Consider the following 17593-nt stretch of genomic DNA (forward strand, 5'->3'; position numbering starts at 1 on the left):
GGAAGACATCTCCTCCTATTGGCAGGTGAAGGCCAAGACTCGCCAAATATACACTCTCTTATCGACGATAACTTCGGACACTCGCATAGAACAAGCCTGATAGATTCATCTTCCTGTTCACACATCCTGCATAGAGATGTATCTACTAGCCCCATATTATGGAGATGTTTTCTTAGTTGACATTGGCCAGTCAGAAATCCTACTGTTAAGCGTAGATTTATCCTGGTCATCGCTAGATATTTCTTCGGCGACAGCTTTCCAGGGTTGCCCAGGGTGATCCTGACAAGATTGATTTCATTCAATTTTTTTAGAGATTGAGCATTGGTGTAACGTTTGGCTAGTTCCGTAATAGTCGAAGTCATCAGGCCGTAGGTGCCACTGGGTCCTCAAACTCTTAGTTCAGCCGCTTCCTTGGCTAAATGGTCGGCAATGCGATTACTTTTACTCCTGTCGTGCCTTTTAATCCACCTCAGGATAATGTTATTATCTACCGAGGCTTTGGCTAAATCTTGGTGGCACTCTAGTACTAGCCCTGAAGTAACACGTTTTCTGCTTTTCTGGTTATTTCTTTTGTAGCGATTGAGTTACAAGCCAGTTCCATTCCCCACTTTATCCTTAGGCTTATTGAACACAAACCTGGATTCAATTGCATCACTGGTTGCCTGCAGCAGAGGTTGCGCAGTGACTGCTTCTCGCCATAGGCTCAGCCTCAATTGACCTATTCCGACTTCAAGGTTTACACCAGCCGTATGCAATCGTAACATGGGTATGAACGTCAGATCATCAGGAGATCTAGCCGGCCATTTTATTATTCCTCACCTTCAAATCCATCTCCCTGTGAAATTGTCATCTGAAAATTGACATACAGGTGCGACAAAATTTGGAAGAGCTCCATCTTGTTGAAAGGTGAGCTGACCTTCAAGTAGACTATTATCGTTTTCAAGTAACAGAATGGTTCTCGGGTTCACAGTTGTATCAAGAAGTTCAAGATACGTTTTTCTGTTGAGGTTACCTTCAATAAAATATGAACCTAAAATATGGTCTCCCAGAATACCAGCCATTCAATTTCTGGGGAGTTTATGAGTGAGTCTCCCTTTACCAGTGGGGATTTACATTACTCCAGTATCTGCAGTTGTGCCTGTTCACATGTCCATTTGAATGAACAAAAAACCGTCAGAAAAGCACACGTTGTAGAGGTAATTATCATCACCCATCAATAACTGACTCATGATTTCACAAAACTCTGTGCGTCGGTCACGCACATCTTCATTTGATTCTTGTACATTCTCCATTTTATAAAGATGGAATTTAGCTTTTTTCAGAATTCGATGTACACTGCTATACTTACATAATGAGAAATATTCCTCTCATGTATTCCTTCATATCATCTGCCAAATTCACTGTGCAAACTCCAACCCCTTGGAATATATTCATTTTCGAGTATTTCTGAAACAAGGAAAACAAGTAATAATTTCAAGATTCTTTTGCACTATTCTATTGAAGGTTATGTTAAGAAGGTTTAGGTATGCAGCTTATAGATGTTCAAAAAAATTCTCAAACTGAAAAAGAAGGTGACCCAGACGGAGTCTTTTTTAATTTGTCATGGCATCAGTTTTTTGGGATGTGCGTGGAATAATTTTCATTGACTATCTCAACAGGGGTAAAAAAATCAACGGCAAGCAAAAATGTCATTTCTAGTCCCAGAAAAGTCAATGAAAACTCTGCTTCATCTACTGAAATGTCCCTTACCACCCAAATTTTCAGTTGTGAGTGCTCTTGATCAGCATACCGGAATCCATTGAAGTTATCAAAAACAAATTTGAGCAGAAATTTACGCCTGCAAAATACGGTTTTAAACACGCAAACTGTTAATCCGATGTAACGGCAATTGATCTCTGTAGAAGAATGCTGTTTTGAATTTTTCGCGGAAAAATGTATATAATCACGATCCAATGATTACAATGCATGATAGGATTCAATTCATCATCATCTATCAGTTACACGTATTTGAAAAACGTGAACTGACCCAACCATGAGTAAGTTGTTTTCCAAGGGTTCTTTCAAAAACAGACGAAAGGTATTGAATATTCAACGCCCGGAATGTAGGAACTGAGAAGATTAACAGCAAACTTGAAAATGAAAATGATGAATGGGTGAGAAAATTAACCAGGAAAAAAGTGTTTCACTTCGTCTGGACAACTGTTGTTACTATGAAAGAGTGAAGCAAAATTCAATCTCTTGGACAGAGCGGTGGAAATTGAGATTGATGAGGAACCGTCATAACAATTCACTTTGGGAACCTTTAAAAAAGGAGTGCTTTGGACATTCCTCTTTTACTTGTTAATATAAAATTTGCACAGATATGTTGAAGACAGCCAAATATTCTTTTTTGGTGGTGAAAGAATTACTTAAGCAATTGAACAAATGAATGAATAAAATTAAGTTTTTTTTTCAGTAGCACTTTCTTAGTGAATAACATATCGAAAACTAATTCTTCAATCAAACTTTTATATACCCCACCCCAATCACCAGCTTGAACTACCTGTTCAGATACATACTCAGTCATAATAACCTAAAGTATATTTTATTTCTATATTTACTGAATATTACTGGAGTTTTTTCCCAACACCAAATCGTTATTTTTAATACCTCGACACGTGTTTCGACCACCAATTGCCCTTTGTGTGGAACTAACCCCAACTTATATTTCCGGACGGAACGTTATCCGATCATGAATTTCTATAACTAAATAGCTTCGCGTAGCCATATTGGACGTGAATGATGGGAATATGATTCGAAACAACTATTTGCGAAACTCATAAAACCGAGATAAGGAATTCACCAGGAAGGCGGAGTGTTATTTTGATGTGAATTACCATATTGGCAGGATCGTCTGTGAAACTTGTTAGCCCTTATCGCACCTGAAAATTGATAGATAGACTTTTATTGATCATCCACCAATTTACATTGGATTGATAAGTCAAAAACAGAACAATGTTGAAATAATAAAACAATGAAACATTCAAAAAAACATTTTCAAACGAAGCAACACTGAAAGTAGGTAGTACTGTTGTTCTGAGAATATGATGAATGATATTGGGCTGCCTCAGGGGTCCGTTAAATACATTTCTGTGTGCAAAAGCCATTTACTTCATCAGTGTATTCCTGAATGATGATTTATGATTTACTTGTTGTCTGAGAGTTACACATGTTTGCCTGTTCTTCAGTACTATTAGTGTTTGTGGCATTTCATTATATTTTGTTTGATGTAACAGTATTTGACGTGTACACCAATCCTAAGGATGGCTGCTATGTAGCGGGTGCAAATAAATTATTTTGATTTTCTTTATTTGACAGTCCGAAATGAATTCTGAAATACTATAAAATGCCCTAGACAACAGATAACATTTCAATTTTGTTTTGAATCTGAACAGGTTTGGCTGATTCTTCAAGTCATCATGTAGCATGTTGAAAAAGTTTTGCCGCAGCATATTTTGGGGATTTTTCGTAAGTCGAGTAGTTGACAATTTCCAATCTGAATTGGTTTCTTTGACGGGTTGGGTAGTGGTAGACATCCGCATTTTGAATAAAATGGTTTTTATGAATGTAGGCAAATCTTAATAATTTACACAAATAGATACTCGTGAATGTCAATTTTATCTTTTTTTGAAAACATCTCTGCAAGATTCCCGAAAACCCAAGTGAAATATCAATCGTATGATTCTGTGCTATGAACACTCTGCTGCTGCCAGTAGCGGCACCATGAACTATAATATTATGACCAATAGAAGAATATACCAATGCATGGTAAACGCTCATGAGACCTTCTTCAGCTCTTCAAATTTCCAAACGCAAAGAAGTGCTTATTCAAGGTGGAACATAGTGACCCAATGCAGACGGTACTATTATTATTATTATTTGTCCCATTTGAGGTTTTTGTCGAGGATTGTACCCAAAAACTTGGAGCTACTTTGAAATGTTTATATCCAGGTCTTTACCGATGGCTCTTCTCGTAGTCGATATGTGGAATTGAATAGCAACAGTCTTCCAGTAGTTTATCATTACATTATTCTTCTGACACCACTGGTCGAATTGATCTAATGAGTTTTTTATTTTAGCTACTACTTAACCTCTGTTAGGGCCAGATATCAAAATTGAGGAATCATGTAAACATTTCCATCTCTCACATGTTTGTAATTCAAATAGTGACTGATGGAGTTGAGAAAGATTCTTCAGTTACCTGTTCTTCAGAAGTTTTGACACTATACAGAGAGTGCAATTAAAAACTTTGCAATAGCGAAGAAAAATCAAGGGACCCAATGTAAAGCTCTGTTGGAAACCTCTTTTTTTAGAGAAAATTCACATCTGTGTGGATCCCAATGAATTTTCTGTTTAGTGAGAATTTCTAATATCGGATCTATAATCAGTTCTTTTTATCATTTCAGATAGTCCAAGTTGCATTAATGTTGAAAAATTTATGAAATAAGACAAGTTATTGATGAATAGCGTATGTTCCTTAGTGAAAAACACTTTGAATCTTTGCAGTAACTTTTCCGGATGAACCAGAAGTTTGACCTTTCTACACTTGTATGGAGTTTTTTTCATTAGAATCCTGTATATCCCTGGGGTTGCTAAAAATTTTCTGGGGTCCTTAGCTGACCACAGACTTTGATAGTTCCTGAGGGTCTAAATATTGGTTTCATGGCGTGTTCATCTGGTACTTTCCCAATCCGACCTGTAAGATTCCTAACATAGGGGAGGAAAGATTTTCCCTGGACTAGTCTAAGTGGCTAGGAAAGACATAGAATCGACCATAACTGGCTAGATCTATGCCATGTTGATAAGAAGAATTGCAACTACGGCTCTTCAAGGCGACGCCTTTAGGTTCAGGGTCACCAGAAGCTGCCTTCAAGGTGGGGTTCTATCTCCCCTTCTATGGTCGCTCCTGATGGATAGTCTGTTTGATGCTCTCGATAGAAGAAAAGTAGATCTGCAAGCTTATGTAGATGACTTTGTCATCTTGGCAAAGTCCACATCGAGAAGGGTAGCTTGTAAAATCCTCTAAAGTACGACGGACATTGTTCACAGTTGGTGCCTGAGGGAGCAGATGTCTGTCAACCCCAGTGAACCTGTGATTCAACGCCACTTTTCCTCAATGGTGAGGTCATTCCATTTGGAACAGAGATGAAATATTTTGACATTTTCCTTGATGGAAAACTCACCTGGAACGCTCACTTTGAAAAAGTTTCATACAAAGCCAGACATGTCGAAGGATTTGTGAAAAAGTTTGGAGTTTAGCTTCCAAACAAATCCATTGGATCTATGATCACTTACGGAGCAATTACTTGGTGGCCGAAACCTTTACAGAAAACGGCTCAGGCGAAGCTCTCTGGCTCACATAGACAAACTTGTCTCTGGCTCATATAGATAAGCTTGTCTGGCCATCTGGGGTGCTACAGTATCACTCCGTTAGCGGCCATGGATATCCTACTAGATCTACCTCCTATCCACATTTTTCTGGAGAGAGAGGCTAGACAGACTGCTGGTTGAGATCGGAAATCACAGCATTCTGGGAATAACCTCTGACTTTAGCCTCCAACTATCAACTACGAATTACCTTATAAGCTACTGTTCTTGAATAGAGAAGACTGGATTCTTCGGTAGAAGGAAATATTGAGAGCAGATAGTTGTTAGTTCACAGATGGATCAGAAACACCTTCAGGTTCTGGTGCAGGTGTTTTCAGTCGCAGATCCAGGACAAAGATATCAACCTGCCTAGAAATCTATGCCACTGTATTTCAAGCGGAAATTTATGCTATCGAATGTTGTGCAGAGGGATTGAAAAACCCCAAACTCATACACAAGCTAATAAAAATATTCTGGGATAGTCAAGTCTGGGCGTTGGAAGTTCTTGGCTCCTACCGAACAACGTCTAAAGTGGTAACAAATTGCCAAAAACGACTCTCCTCGATAGAAACACTCAATAGATTGTTCCTGGTCTGGATTCCTGGCCATACTCGCCTGGAAGGCAATGAGGCTGTTGACACCCTTGCAAAGAAGGGTGCTGTCAGCAGCTTCATCGGACCAGAACATGTCATTGACATTGCTTTAGGATTTGCCAAACGAACATTGATCCCCTGGAAGGCAAGGAGATTTATAGACTTCTGACAGAACATTCCAGGATTGTCTCACTCCAAGGCGTTTATTCACCCTTCGAAGCTTGATACCAAACAGTTGTTAGAAAACAGTAAGGACGAACTTCGATGTCTAACAGGACTTCTCACAAGTCACTGTTATCTGAATCATCATATGCAGAGAGTTAGACTGTCGGAAGACAGTGTGTGTCACGCCTGTTTGGAAAATGATGGAACAGCAGAGCACATGCCTGCCCTGCTGGGGACCGTATTAGGTTTTCAGAGTATAGCAGGGATTATTTGGTCGAGTACAAATAGGTGTGTGCCACAATGCGGGTTGTGGTGGAGGAACAAGTTCTTTGGGTTTCTTGTTCCATTGTGAATTTTGTTTTTGGGTCCAAAGAGTTTTGATGTAAAAGAGATTCGTTTAGTGTCTCTTCAACATCTTGCCATTCCACGAACGTGTCATCAACATAACGCAGCCAGCAATATGGTTTCACGGTCGCTTGCTCAAAGGCCCATTATTCGAAATTGTCTATGAAGAAGTTTTTCACCGCCTGACTCAATGGACTGCCCATTGCCCAATAGCGTCCGGCATTAGCTGGATTATTTATTATTTTTCCGTCGGATATCTGCCACACGTACCTACAGAATCGTAGGTTCACATGAGAGACAAGGGTGAGGTATTTTCATCTGAGCTTGAGCATACCATATGTACCTCTCCGGAATATGTTTATTATTCTGACTCCCACCCCAGAGTATGTATTTGTGAAATTGTTTCCGCACTTTGTCTACAGGTGGCGCAGTGGAACATCCTAGTGAATCAACTGCAGATAGAGTTTATGACTAGTTGGAATCAATTTCGTTCGTTGGGGATATTCACTTCATCTGAAAGGATCCTCTTGTTACTGACGAGGGGCTAGTACTCCAAAGCCAGTCTATTGGTGGTCGCCTTGACTAAATGCAATCAATTTCAGCTTCACATAAATGAATATTTTCAAAAATTTTACTGGGGTTGGTCTGTTGATCTATGATCGGTATTAAGTACTTTGTTCAATAAATATCATTCCAAGTCAATGGGTTTCATACTGTATAAACTAGAAAGGTTGTCGATGAACTATCAATGCCATTCCAAGTGAAATTGAGAATAAATATAACAGTTTGTTCATACAAGTGTATATCCCTTTCAAAATCACATATATTCAATTGAATTGAGTAAACTCAATCTACCCTTCCTTTTTGTTTCTAGAACAAAGACCACCGAAACCAAACCTGGCTCAACAATTTTCCATTCGACTGTGGTTTCACCTATATTAAGGTTTCGCTAACAACTTCAGCGAAGACTGTAAAGCCAAGACTGTTTCCAAGAACATACCACCCCTGTTCACATTATGCAAAGGACGTATTCCACATCACGAAGAGGGTGTTGGCATGGGGTGGTGATAACCCCTCGTCAACAATTTATTAATTGCAGTCACACCCTTCAGAGAAACGGTAAGCAACAAGTGTGGCTTATATTATTCACGGGGATGGAGGAGAGCAGTCTAAGCGAGAAAATATTTGAATGGATTAGAGCGGGTGGTGGACTGTCTTTGAAGTTCCGAAAGACAAAGCGTGCTTTCGCATTTTTTTCATTATTGTTCCGAGTCTTGGGTGGAATTTCATTTGGAATGGAGATGAAGCTTCTGATTCACGAAGAATATAGAATGCTGAACGTACTAATGCTATTTCTTGATTGTGTGAGTAGTTTCTCTGATTTATTGTACTATTTAACTCATGAGGAAGTAGGCCAGGAAGTAGGGACGGAAATTCGTAGCAACGTGAATTTGTAGTATATTGAAAGCGTATCTCCAAGAATCTTGTTCCTGTTAACAAGTATTCTATTCAGCGCTTCTTATTTATGAATTCAAATTAAACAAAGTGTATAATAATAATAATGATAATATTTATTTGCCAGATCTTCTTAGATCTTCATTGATTATTGAAAAGCATAAAGGTATCCTAAGTATATTTATATATAGTGTACAAATAAAAACGATTGCCACTCAGGTTCACATGGAACCTGTCTGTGGAAACAAATGTTTTTCTTTGTTTCGTCTTATGAGAATCATGATTTATTTTTCTACCTCATCAGTTTATCAGTTTACAGCCTGTTATTGCGGAAATAAATAATTTTTAAATTCTCTAGTAAGCTTATAAGAGGAAATTGAAACTGATCAAGAAGAAAAGAAAATAAAAAAATTAAATAAATATGAAATGAATCAATTTGCTGGGTCTTAAAAGTTTTCGACAAATTGTCTACTTTGTTCAAGGATCCATTTTTTAATGCGTTTCTCCACCATCAGACCAATATCATTGAGTGTTTTAACTGAGACAGGAACATGATTTAGAAGCATTTTTGACCAATTGTTTTTTGCTCTTGGTATGTGCATTGCTGCAGAGTTTTGAGCTCGTGTTATTCGATTGTGGGGTGAGTTTTTCAAGTAATTTCTATTTTTCAGAAAAAATGTGATAATCATTTTAGAAAATAGTTGCTTTAAATCTGAAATTTTCAATTCCCCAAAGAGCTGTTCTATCGGAAAACGAGAGCTTTTGTTTATATATAAAATACACTTCTGTAATTTTTCTAGTGGATCGAGTGCAGTAGCATTTATACCACCACAACCAATTATACCGTATTGTAGAAGGGATTCTACGAATGCGTGGTATAATCTTTTCAACCTGTATAGAAGTCCTCTCAATTTATTTTTCAAGTTATGTACTTGAATATTCAATCTGAGAAAGTTATCTATGTGAATACCTGAGTACTTTGCTGATTTAACTAACTTGACATTTTTGGAGTTGATGTTGATATTTATACAGGGTGTTAATTAAGTATGTATCATAAATTTAACTGACGATTCTTCAGGTGATTTTGAAACGAAATAGTTATATAAACATGGGTCCACAAATACTTCGTTCTCAAGATACAGGGTGTTGAAATAAAAATTAAAAAAAAGTTATTTGTAAATATCTCGAATATCCTTCATCTAATTTTGTTGTAATTTGGCGATGGTATTCATAACATTAAGAAGCTAATTTAGCCCGAACGTGATTCAATTTCTCAAGTCCAGTGGCTTCTCGAGCGGGATTTGAACGAATATTTTTGACTTAAACATGTACGCCACTGCCTTTTGTGCAATTTTTATAATTTCTTTACGACTTTTTTGTCTCTTGAATCTATTTCGTATCTTGCTTAATTTTTAAGAAAAAAAAGTCGACCTAATTGCATATCCCTGGACCTCACAAGGAATAATATGAGGAATTAAACGTTTCTTTTGGAAATTATTATTTTTATAACTTTTCATTACTAATTATGTTACAATAACAACAAATATCAAATAACATTAACATCTAGACTAACGAATTGCACTAAATTAAGTGTTGGAAATGGCCTCCTTCGGCTTCAATACAACCGTCTAGCCGCCGCAGGGATATGCAATAAGGTCGACTTTTTTTTCTTAAAAACTAAGCAAGATATGAAAAAAATTCAAGAGACAAAAAAGTTGTATTTCCAATTGCCTAACCAAAAAAAAATAATGGAAATTGCACAAAAGTCAGTGGCGTACATTTTTAAGTCAAAAATATGCATTCAAATACCGCTCGAGACGCCACTGGGCTTAATAAATTGAATGACATTTGGGCTAAATTAGCACCTTAATGTTATAAATACCATTGCCAAATTACAACAAAATTAGGTGAAGGATATTTAAGATATTTACGTATAACTTAATTTTTATTTCAACACCCTGTATCTTGAGAACGAAGGATTTGCGGACCCATGTTTATATGAACATTTCGTCTTGAAATCACCTAAAGAATCGTCTGTTGAATTTATGGCACATACTTAATTAACACCCTGTATATTCTAGTAAATATGACTCGTAGGAAGTGAATGAAAGAACTTTAGTTTTTTCAAAGTTGACTGTGAGTAAATTTGCTCTAAACCACTTAGTTAATTATTCCAGATCACATTCAGCAATATTTCTAACTTCTTCCCATCCATTTGCGGTATACATATAGTATAACAGTGTCATCGGCAAATGAAATTATCTTTTCACAAAATTGTTGAGAAAATAATGAATTCAGATATACAAGGAATAAGATACGACCTAAGACGGTTCCCTGAGGCAAACCACAAGACATATTCCTTTTTTCACTCAGTTCGCCATTTATCTGGACTCTTTGGGTACGATCTTCAAGGAAACTACGGAAAAGTTTGTTACCATTACCCCTTACACCCAGATTTTCCAACTTGTTGAGCAAAAGTGCATGGCTCACGGTGTTTTTTTCATCTAAAGCCTTTTATATTGTGGATGCTACATCTCCTATAACATCCTCGGTTGATCGATGTTCTTGAAATCCGTACTGATATTATGAAAAAATGTTTTTTCTATTTAGATATGAAATCAATCGTGTTTTGATTATTTTTTCAAATATTTTCGAAATAGAGGATAAGATTGACAAGGGCCGATAATTTGAAACACTTGTTTTCTTTCCTGTTTTGTAGACCGGAATAATCTTGGTCTCTTTCAGATATTTTGGAAACACGCCTTGCTCTATAGCCATAATGTTGAAGCAACATCTGTCAAATTGGTTGTCATATATTCAGTATGTTTTGCAAAACGAACGAATGCAGTTGTTTTGTATTTTTTGTAAGTGATTTACCTCAATTTGTATCAAAGCAGATTATATCAAAATATGCTAATCTAGACAATATGAGGGTTTCGCAAAGTTTCACCTTCAATTTGGAAGTCATATCTCTACTTTGATAGAGTTGACGTAAGATACTGTACGAGTTACGATAAAGTGAATTTATATATTTTTGAAATCTCAGATCAGCATCTAGCCACAAACCCAAGTTCTTGCGTTCTGTAATTATTTGTAGTAAGTCTTGTCCACGTCTGATTTCAATTCTACTTTCAATTCTCATCCTTTTGTTATTCGGTCCAAAAAGTATCGGCTGAGATTTTTTAGAATTAAATTTCAGGTTATGGGCTATAGAAAGATCCAGTAACTTTAGTTGATCGCTGTTAATTTTTTCCATTGCCACCTACCTGCCAGTTACTTGGAGGAAATGAATAATATAACTGAGTGTTATATGCATAATGATGATGTGATGTGCAATGATCAATTATTTTATGAAATTCAGATATATAGAGAGAACAGAATGGGGCCAAGGATAGAGCCCTGAGGTACTCCATAGTCAACAGGTAAAGAACACTTTCCATCCAAACATACTGTGGGTTGTCCATTGTTCTCCACGAGAAGCTCGTTTGAATGTATTATCAGTGTTCAATTGTTAGTGAAATGGATTTTTTCTGAAAATGTTTTGCTCTCTTAAGATCTTTTTATAAATTTTGAATATCTGTAGTAGTTCTTGAGATATTTGCGAATCGAACACTTCTTCTTCAGTTCAACTGAATTGTTTATAACTTTTGGACTATTTGCTTGACTTCAAACTGTGTGTGGAATTACGAATGAACGACAATTCAATCATAATTTTTGATAAAAACGAACTGAAACTATGAGAAATGGTACACGTGAACTAGACTAACAAAGTTATTATTAACGCCGGGTTGAATTATTTCCACTCTATATCACAGCAAATAAATTAGTATGCAAGCGTTTTCCTTTCCGTAAACAACCACAACCATAGCAAAACGGTATCCACTCGGAATTTTTCCACAACACTTCTGGCAATGAAATAATATTTTGATACGTAAAAAGATACACAACCGGGATACTTGAGTCGAATCAAGAAAAATGAGAACATTTTAAGTTTTCCTAAAAGAAAGTTCCGTGTTTAGGGATCCTGCACACCAAGAATGTGACTGAAAGCATTTTCATACGTGCTCATGAACAAGCAGAACTGTATCTGTATCTGTGGAGAGATGACCCTCCTAGGTCATCGTCCATCCTGTCCTCTCCAGGAAGGTGAACAGATCACTAGGAGACATCTCCTTTATATTGGCAGGTATAGGCCCCGACTCGCCGAACACACACTCTCTTTGGCAACCTTAAGGTGTCTCACGGTGGCCTCCGCGAAGGTTTTGGAAGGTGCAGTGACATTACTGTCGTTGCGCGGCTTCTTCTTGGGGTTCCCTCGGTGGGGGTGCACAAGTGAGGGAGCTTTCCTGCAGGGACACCCGGTTCCTTGCCTTTATTTAAGGTGGTGCCCGCCGCAGGAAGTGCCTTTGCTGTTGGAGGTGGTCTGGGGGAGGAGGAGGGTGCACTTATAGTCCAGTCATCACCCGAAGACGATTGTAGATACCAACAATCGAAACGTCGTGAACTAACGTGACTTGGAATCTCTACACTTTTTTATTTTTTTATTATTTTCTTTTTGCATTCCTTTAATTTTTATTTATTCAATTATTATATTTTTACTTGTAGGTTATTTCACTATCATTTCATTTCAGGTTCATTGTTGCTTAATATAATTGTTATTTCCAACTATTCTTTTTTAATTATTCTTTTTTACTTGTTTCATACACAATATTATATAAAACATTTAACTAACATAGAAATTGAAAATAAACATTGTCAGTTTGAAAAATAACGACATATGCTATTAAAAATACATTGCAATGTAGGTGCAGCTCCAATACAATGATAAAAAGCAGAAAACAACATGCAAATACTATATTTATTAATATTATCTTACCGAGTTTTATTCCATCTAGCATTTTGTATGGATTTCAATAACTGTTTTTTAAAAATACTTAATGATGGACTAGATTTATTCTCATTTGACAATTCATTGTATGCAACAAACTCTTTGAAAGATAAAGAATTCATGGCACTTCTCCTATTTGCTCTGCATAAATGCAAATTAGTATGATTTCTTGTGGCATATTTGTGCACTTCTGAATTCAAACTAACAAATTCAGAAAAATATGAAGGTGATGAGTTATTCAGAATTTTATATATAAATGTCATAGTTAAGTAATACAACCGTAAATAAACTGGTAGCCACCGCAAAGTTTGTAACATAATTCCGATTTCAGTGAATCAATTCACTTTTAGAACAATTCGCATACCACGATTTTGAAGTTTTAGTAATTGAGATGTTTGATTTATATTGAACAAGAAAATAATAGAAGCACAGTAATCAAAATGTGGTTGGATAATCGCATTGTACACAGTAATTTTAGACTGAGTGGATAATTTGCCAGAAATTCTTGCAAAGAAATATAGTTTTTAGATATTTTTTTAACATATATAATCGAGATGATTGTCAAAAAAATAAATTATCTAATTGGAATCCAAGATATTTGATACATGACACAATTTCAATGTTTTCATTATCGATTTGTAGGCCAGACGCCTTGTTGATATTGAGTTGGGTTTCCACTAGATTTATCGCGAAATGCCAAATGGGAAGATGAGTCATGTAGTATTTATGAAAAATCATCTGAACGACCTTCAAAATGAGATGTTACTACCCCCTACTTTCCATTTAACATTCTGATGGACTCTACAAAACCTACACAATGTGTATTCGCCTATTCTTAGAGTTCCTCTCGAGGTCGAAATATAGAGGGTATTTTGTTTTCAAGTTGACACACTCTATGATGATAATCAATAATCTGCATTACTGAGGAAACTTATCCCTACCCTCAATTTGACATTTTGAATAGGAATCTTTCAAGAAATTCAATATAGTAATATAATCTCATGCTGAGTTTTCTTGATTAATCCAACACTGTTTGATCAATCGATAATCTAAAAATCCAACGCTTGATTATTGGTTTTCTAGCACGGAGATTGAGTGATTTGATTGCATGCCTGGAAATTACGATCTGGAGCGAAACTTTTTCATCGAATATACGTTCAGGCACAGATAGAGCCACTACAATACGTGTGAGAGAGAAGGAAGGTGGAAGAGGATGTGCGGAGTATTACAATGTTTGATAACTTTTGATTAAAAAACCTTTTAACGTTGGGTCACGTTTGCCGAGCTTGGCAAAGTTTCTATTGAATGACTATGTTGGAGTATCACTCTTATACGAACAAGAGAAATGGGGTAATTGAGTCAGTTGGTGATATATGTTCATTGTGGTGATTGATTCTCAACGGTTCTCTATTGATAATGATCGTTTATATTATTTTCCTAAAAGGTAACGTTGAGATTGTTGAATAATTTTCACTCAGTAAAACAAAAGCCCCGCTTTCAATAATGAATGTTACAGTTTATACCTATCGGAAATAAAAAGCTTGTGTGAGTGTGTTTTTCCAAGTTGCCTCACTCAAAATGTTCTGTTTGAAGGTGATTAACGATGTTTCATGATGAACTTCATTAGTTTGGACTTCCATTTTCTGATATTATGTTGTGATTACCCATAACAGAAAGTGGGGAAAGTTAGTGAGGAAACAATGTGCAAATGCAGACCGAAAACAGGACAACTATGAAGCCGCCAATATTATCATCATGAGTTCCCAACCGCTCACGGGAATGGAAGAATCCGTGTTGAGGAAAGGCTTAAACTTCGTCATTGCGCCAAAATCTGTGCCCACTTTGGAGAGTGGAATCCACCGGTTTTCTTGTTGATCAGATCGAGGCAGAAGAATTCAGATGAAAATCAGAGAACAGCTGGATCGAGAACCAGTTCCAACATCTAACATCAGCAATGAAGAACGTAGAGCTCTAAACGGCCTGAGTTGAGACAACATCATCAGATAAAGGAATCGCTACTGTGGTAATGGATACTGTTCTCTATGAGCAGAAGATCGGAGAGGGTCTTCGAAAGAGACAATACACGAAGATCGTTCAGGAACGTACTGCATCAATTGAAAGGAGGTTGTACCGGATTTTGAAAAAAAACACCAAGTCTATTTTTCAGAAAAGAGAGATCAGCCCCCTCATTTGTATGAACTACCCAAAATCCACAAGAAGGACGTTCCGCTCAGGCCGAGCATTAGCTCCAGAGATTCAGCTACTCAAAACTTGTTTCGGTTTTCACTCCCCATAATACAACCATTTGTATTTTGTCGAACTGCTAGGGGCAATTGAAATCACACAGCAAGATCAACTAATCAGTTCCGACATGGAAAGCCTTCACACCAACGTTCCGGTTGAAGAAGCAATCCAAATCATACAAAGGAAGCTATCCGAAGACGGGGACCTGGAAGATAGAACGAATTTATCTATAGAAGTAATTATGGAATTACTAGGATGCTGTGTACGAAACTGTTATTTTCAACTGAAGGACGAATTCTTTACACAAGATAAGGGTCTGCTAAGGGAATCGCCACTTTCACCAGTCATAGCCAACATGTATATGGAGTGGTTTGGAATTCTGGCCATTGAAGAAGCCCACAAGAAACCTCATGTCTGGTTGAGATACGTTGACGACACCTTCATAATATGGAACCATGGAAATACTGAACTAAACGCTTTTCTGAAACACATTGACAGCGTCAGACCTTCCATCGCTTTCACAATGAAGAAGGAAGTTCACAACGAATTGCCATTCTTAGACGTATGGCTGAAGAGGACCGACACTAAGTGGGAAACATCTGTATACCAAAAACTCACTCACACGGGACAGTATCTGAACCAGGAATCTAACCGCCATCAATCGACTGAAAGAGGAATCATCAAGACTCTATTAGACCGTGCTTTCGTGCTCTGTAATAGGAAGGAAGGTCTCGAGAAGGAACAAGACATCATCAAAAATGATCTTCAACAGAATGGCTACTCCAAAGCGATGATGGAACAGAATTTGGCTAAAAGAGAGCAAGAGCTTAGCAAGGATGAGAAGCCGTCACAACCAGTGCTTGCACTTCCCTTCATCAGAGGATTCTTGGAAAAGATAAGAGGAACTGGGTCCAAGTACAACATCAGAACCTGCTTCAGGTACGGACACACTATCCGTAGCAGCCTCACGAAAACCAGGCCACCAAAAGCGAACTATGATTCCAAAAATTGTATTCACCGGATACCCTGTGAGTTCGGAAAATCTTATATCGGTTAAACTAACAGGCCATTGAATGTTCGCATTGCCTTGCACAAAAACACACACGGCGAGGGGAAACCAGCAAATCAGGAATAGCAGAGCATGTTTGAACCCATCAACATAACATCGAGTGGCCCCAAGCTAAGATCATATACAGGGAGGAACATTGGTTTAGGAGGTAACTCAAAGAAGCCGCATACATGTTGTTCAACAATGTATTCAGCCAAGCTAGCGTAGATATACGCAACATATGGAAACCCATCATCAAGCGAAAAATGGCCAACTCCCGCCAAACGGTCATCTCCCACTAAGCCGGTGAAGCAGAACAAGGAAAGCGAAGACAAGTGAAAGTACTCGAATGATCCATAAATAGTCATCTGTCGGAGGGATTAGTCTAGTCATCACCCGAAGACGATTGTGGATACCAACAATCGAAACGTCGTGAAGTAACTTGGCTTGGAATCTCTCAACTTTTCATTTTTATTTTTGATTTTTGTTCAATTGTTCTATTTTTATTTGTATTTTATTTCACTGTAAACAATTTCATTTCAGGTTTTTTGCTTGATGTAAATGTTATTTTCAGCTATTTCAGGGATTTCAAATCATTTTATATAATATTAGACAATGGAAGTCCGAACTATGAATTCAATACTAGCAACGCCATCTGTGTGTTAGCCTACAAACTTTTCAGTCTACCTGATACAATTAGTTATTTTAATCTCAGCCATCTTTGAACGTCGGATTCACTAATCAAATCAAGATGTTCACAAATTAGTCTACACAACCAGAGATAAATACGACCGATGTAAATCGATACTTATAATAACCGGTAGTTTATTTTCTTTAGTATGTTCACAAAGTGGTCGAGAGGTTATCAATTATACCTTTGTTCCGTCCTACACAATGTTTCGTTTAGCGGTATTCATTAACCAACCCTTCAGAAAGGGTTACATTTACTGGTGGAAGAGCCAACGGGATGTAGCTTCTATTCTATTATGATGGCTGGCGTATTAATTATATTTTTCATGATACTGTCAACAGTATGCATAAAGCATGGTTTATACACAGAGTTCGTCTCAGAAGTAGACAGAAATATTAGGGTAGATGAAAAGAAAGTAGTGGGAAATATTACTAAATCCTGTCGATTTTAACTTTGATCCTTCTTCAGATTCATGTCTCCTATTCATGGATCATATTACGTGCAAGAGGGGAATATATTCTTCTACTCCTTTAGGATTGATCTCCTCTTCTTCTTTATTTTCGATGGAAACGAATCTATACTTATAAATGCGAATTTTGAATTTCACAATGCAGTGTCTTCAAAGTTTGGGAGACAGCGGTAAAAATCTCACTTCGTGGATATTAATTCATCCCAGCAAGTATGTTGATGATTGACATCTTTCCTATATACACAACAGTGTCTTTAGATGATGTCAAAGTCTAAAAATGTTGCATTCA

At 37.2% G+C, this 17593-nt stretch overlaps 1 protein-coding gene across 1 annotated transcript in view; it reads right to left on the bottom strand.

Moving 5' to 3' along the window:
• Positions 1-17593, bottom strand: part of LOC111507189 (neuropeptide receptor npr-1) — a 119794-nt gene that overhangs the window by 52033 nt on the left and 50168 nt on the right. Inside the window, exon 3 of the mRNA XM_023162470.2 lies at positions 1349-1446. Coding sequence (XP_023018238.2) covers positions 1349-1446 — 98 coding nt within the window. The remainder of the gene's footprint in view (positions 1-1348; positions 1447-17593) is intronic.

Source organism: Leptinotarsa decemlineata, unplaced genomic scaffold, assembly GCF_025532065.1.
Source record: "Leptinotarsa decemlineata unplaced genomic scaffold, Ldec_3_MD MMD2_tig00026361_RagTag_RagTag, whole genome shotgun sequence".
Taxonomy (NCBI): domain Eukaryota; kingdom Metazoa; phylum Arthropoda; class Insecta; order Coleoptera; family Chrysomelidae; genus Leptinotarsa; species Leptinotarsa decemlineata.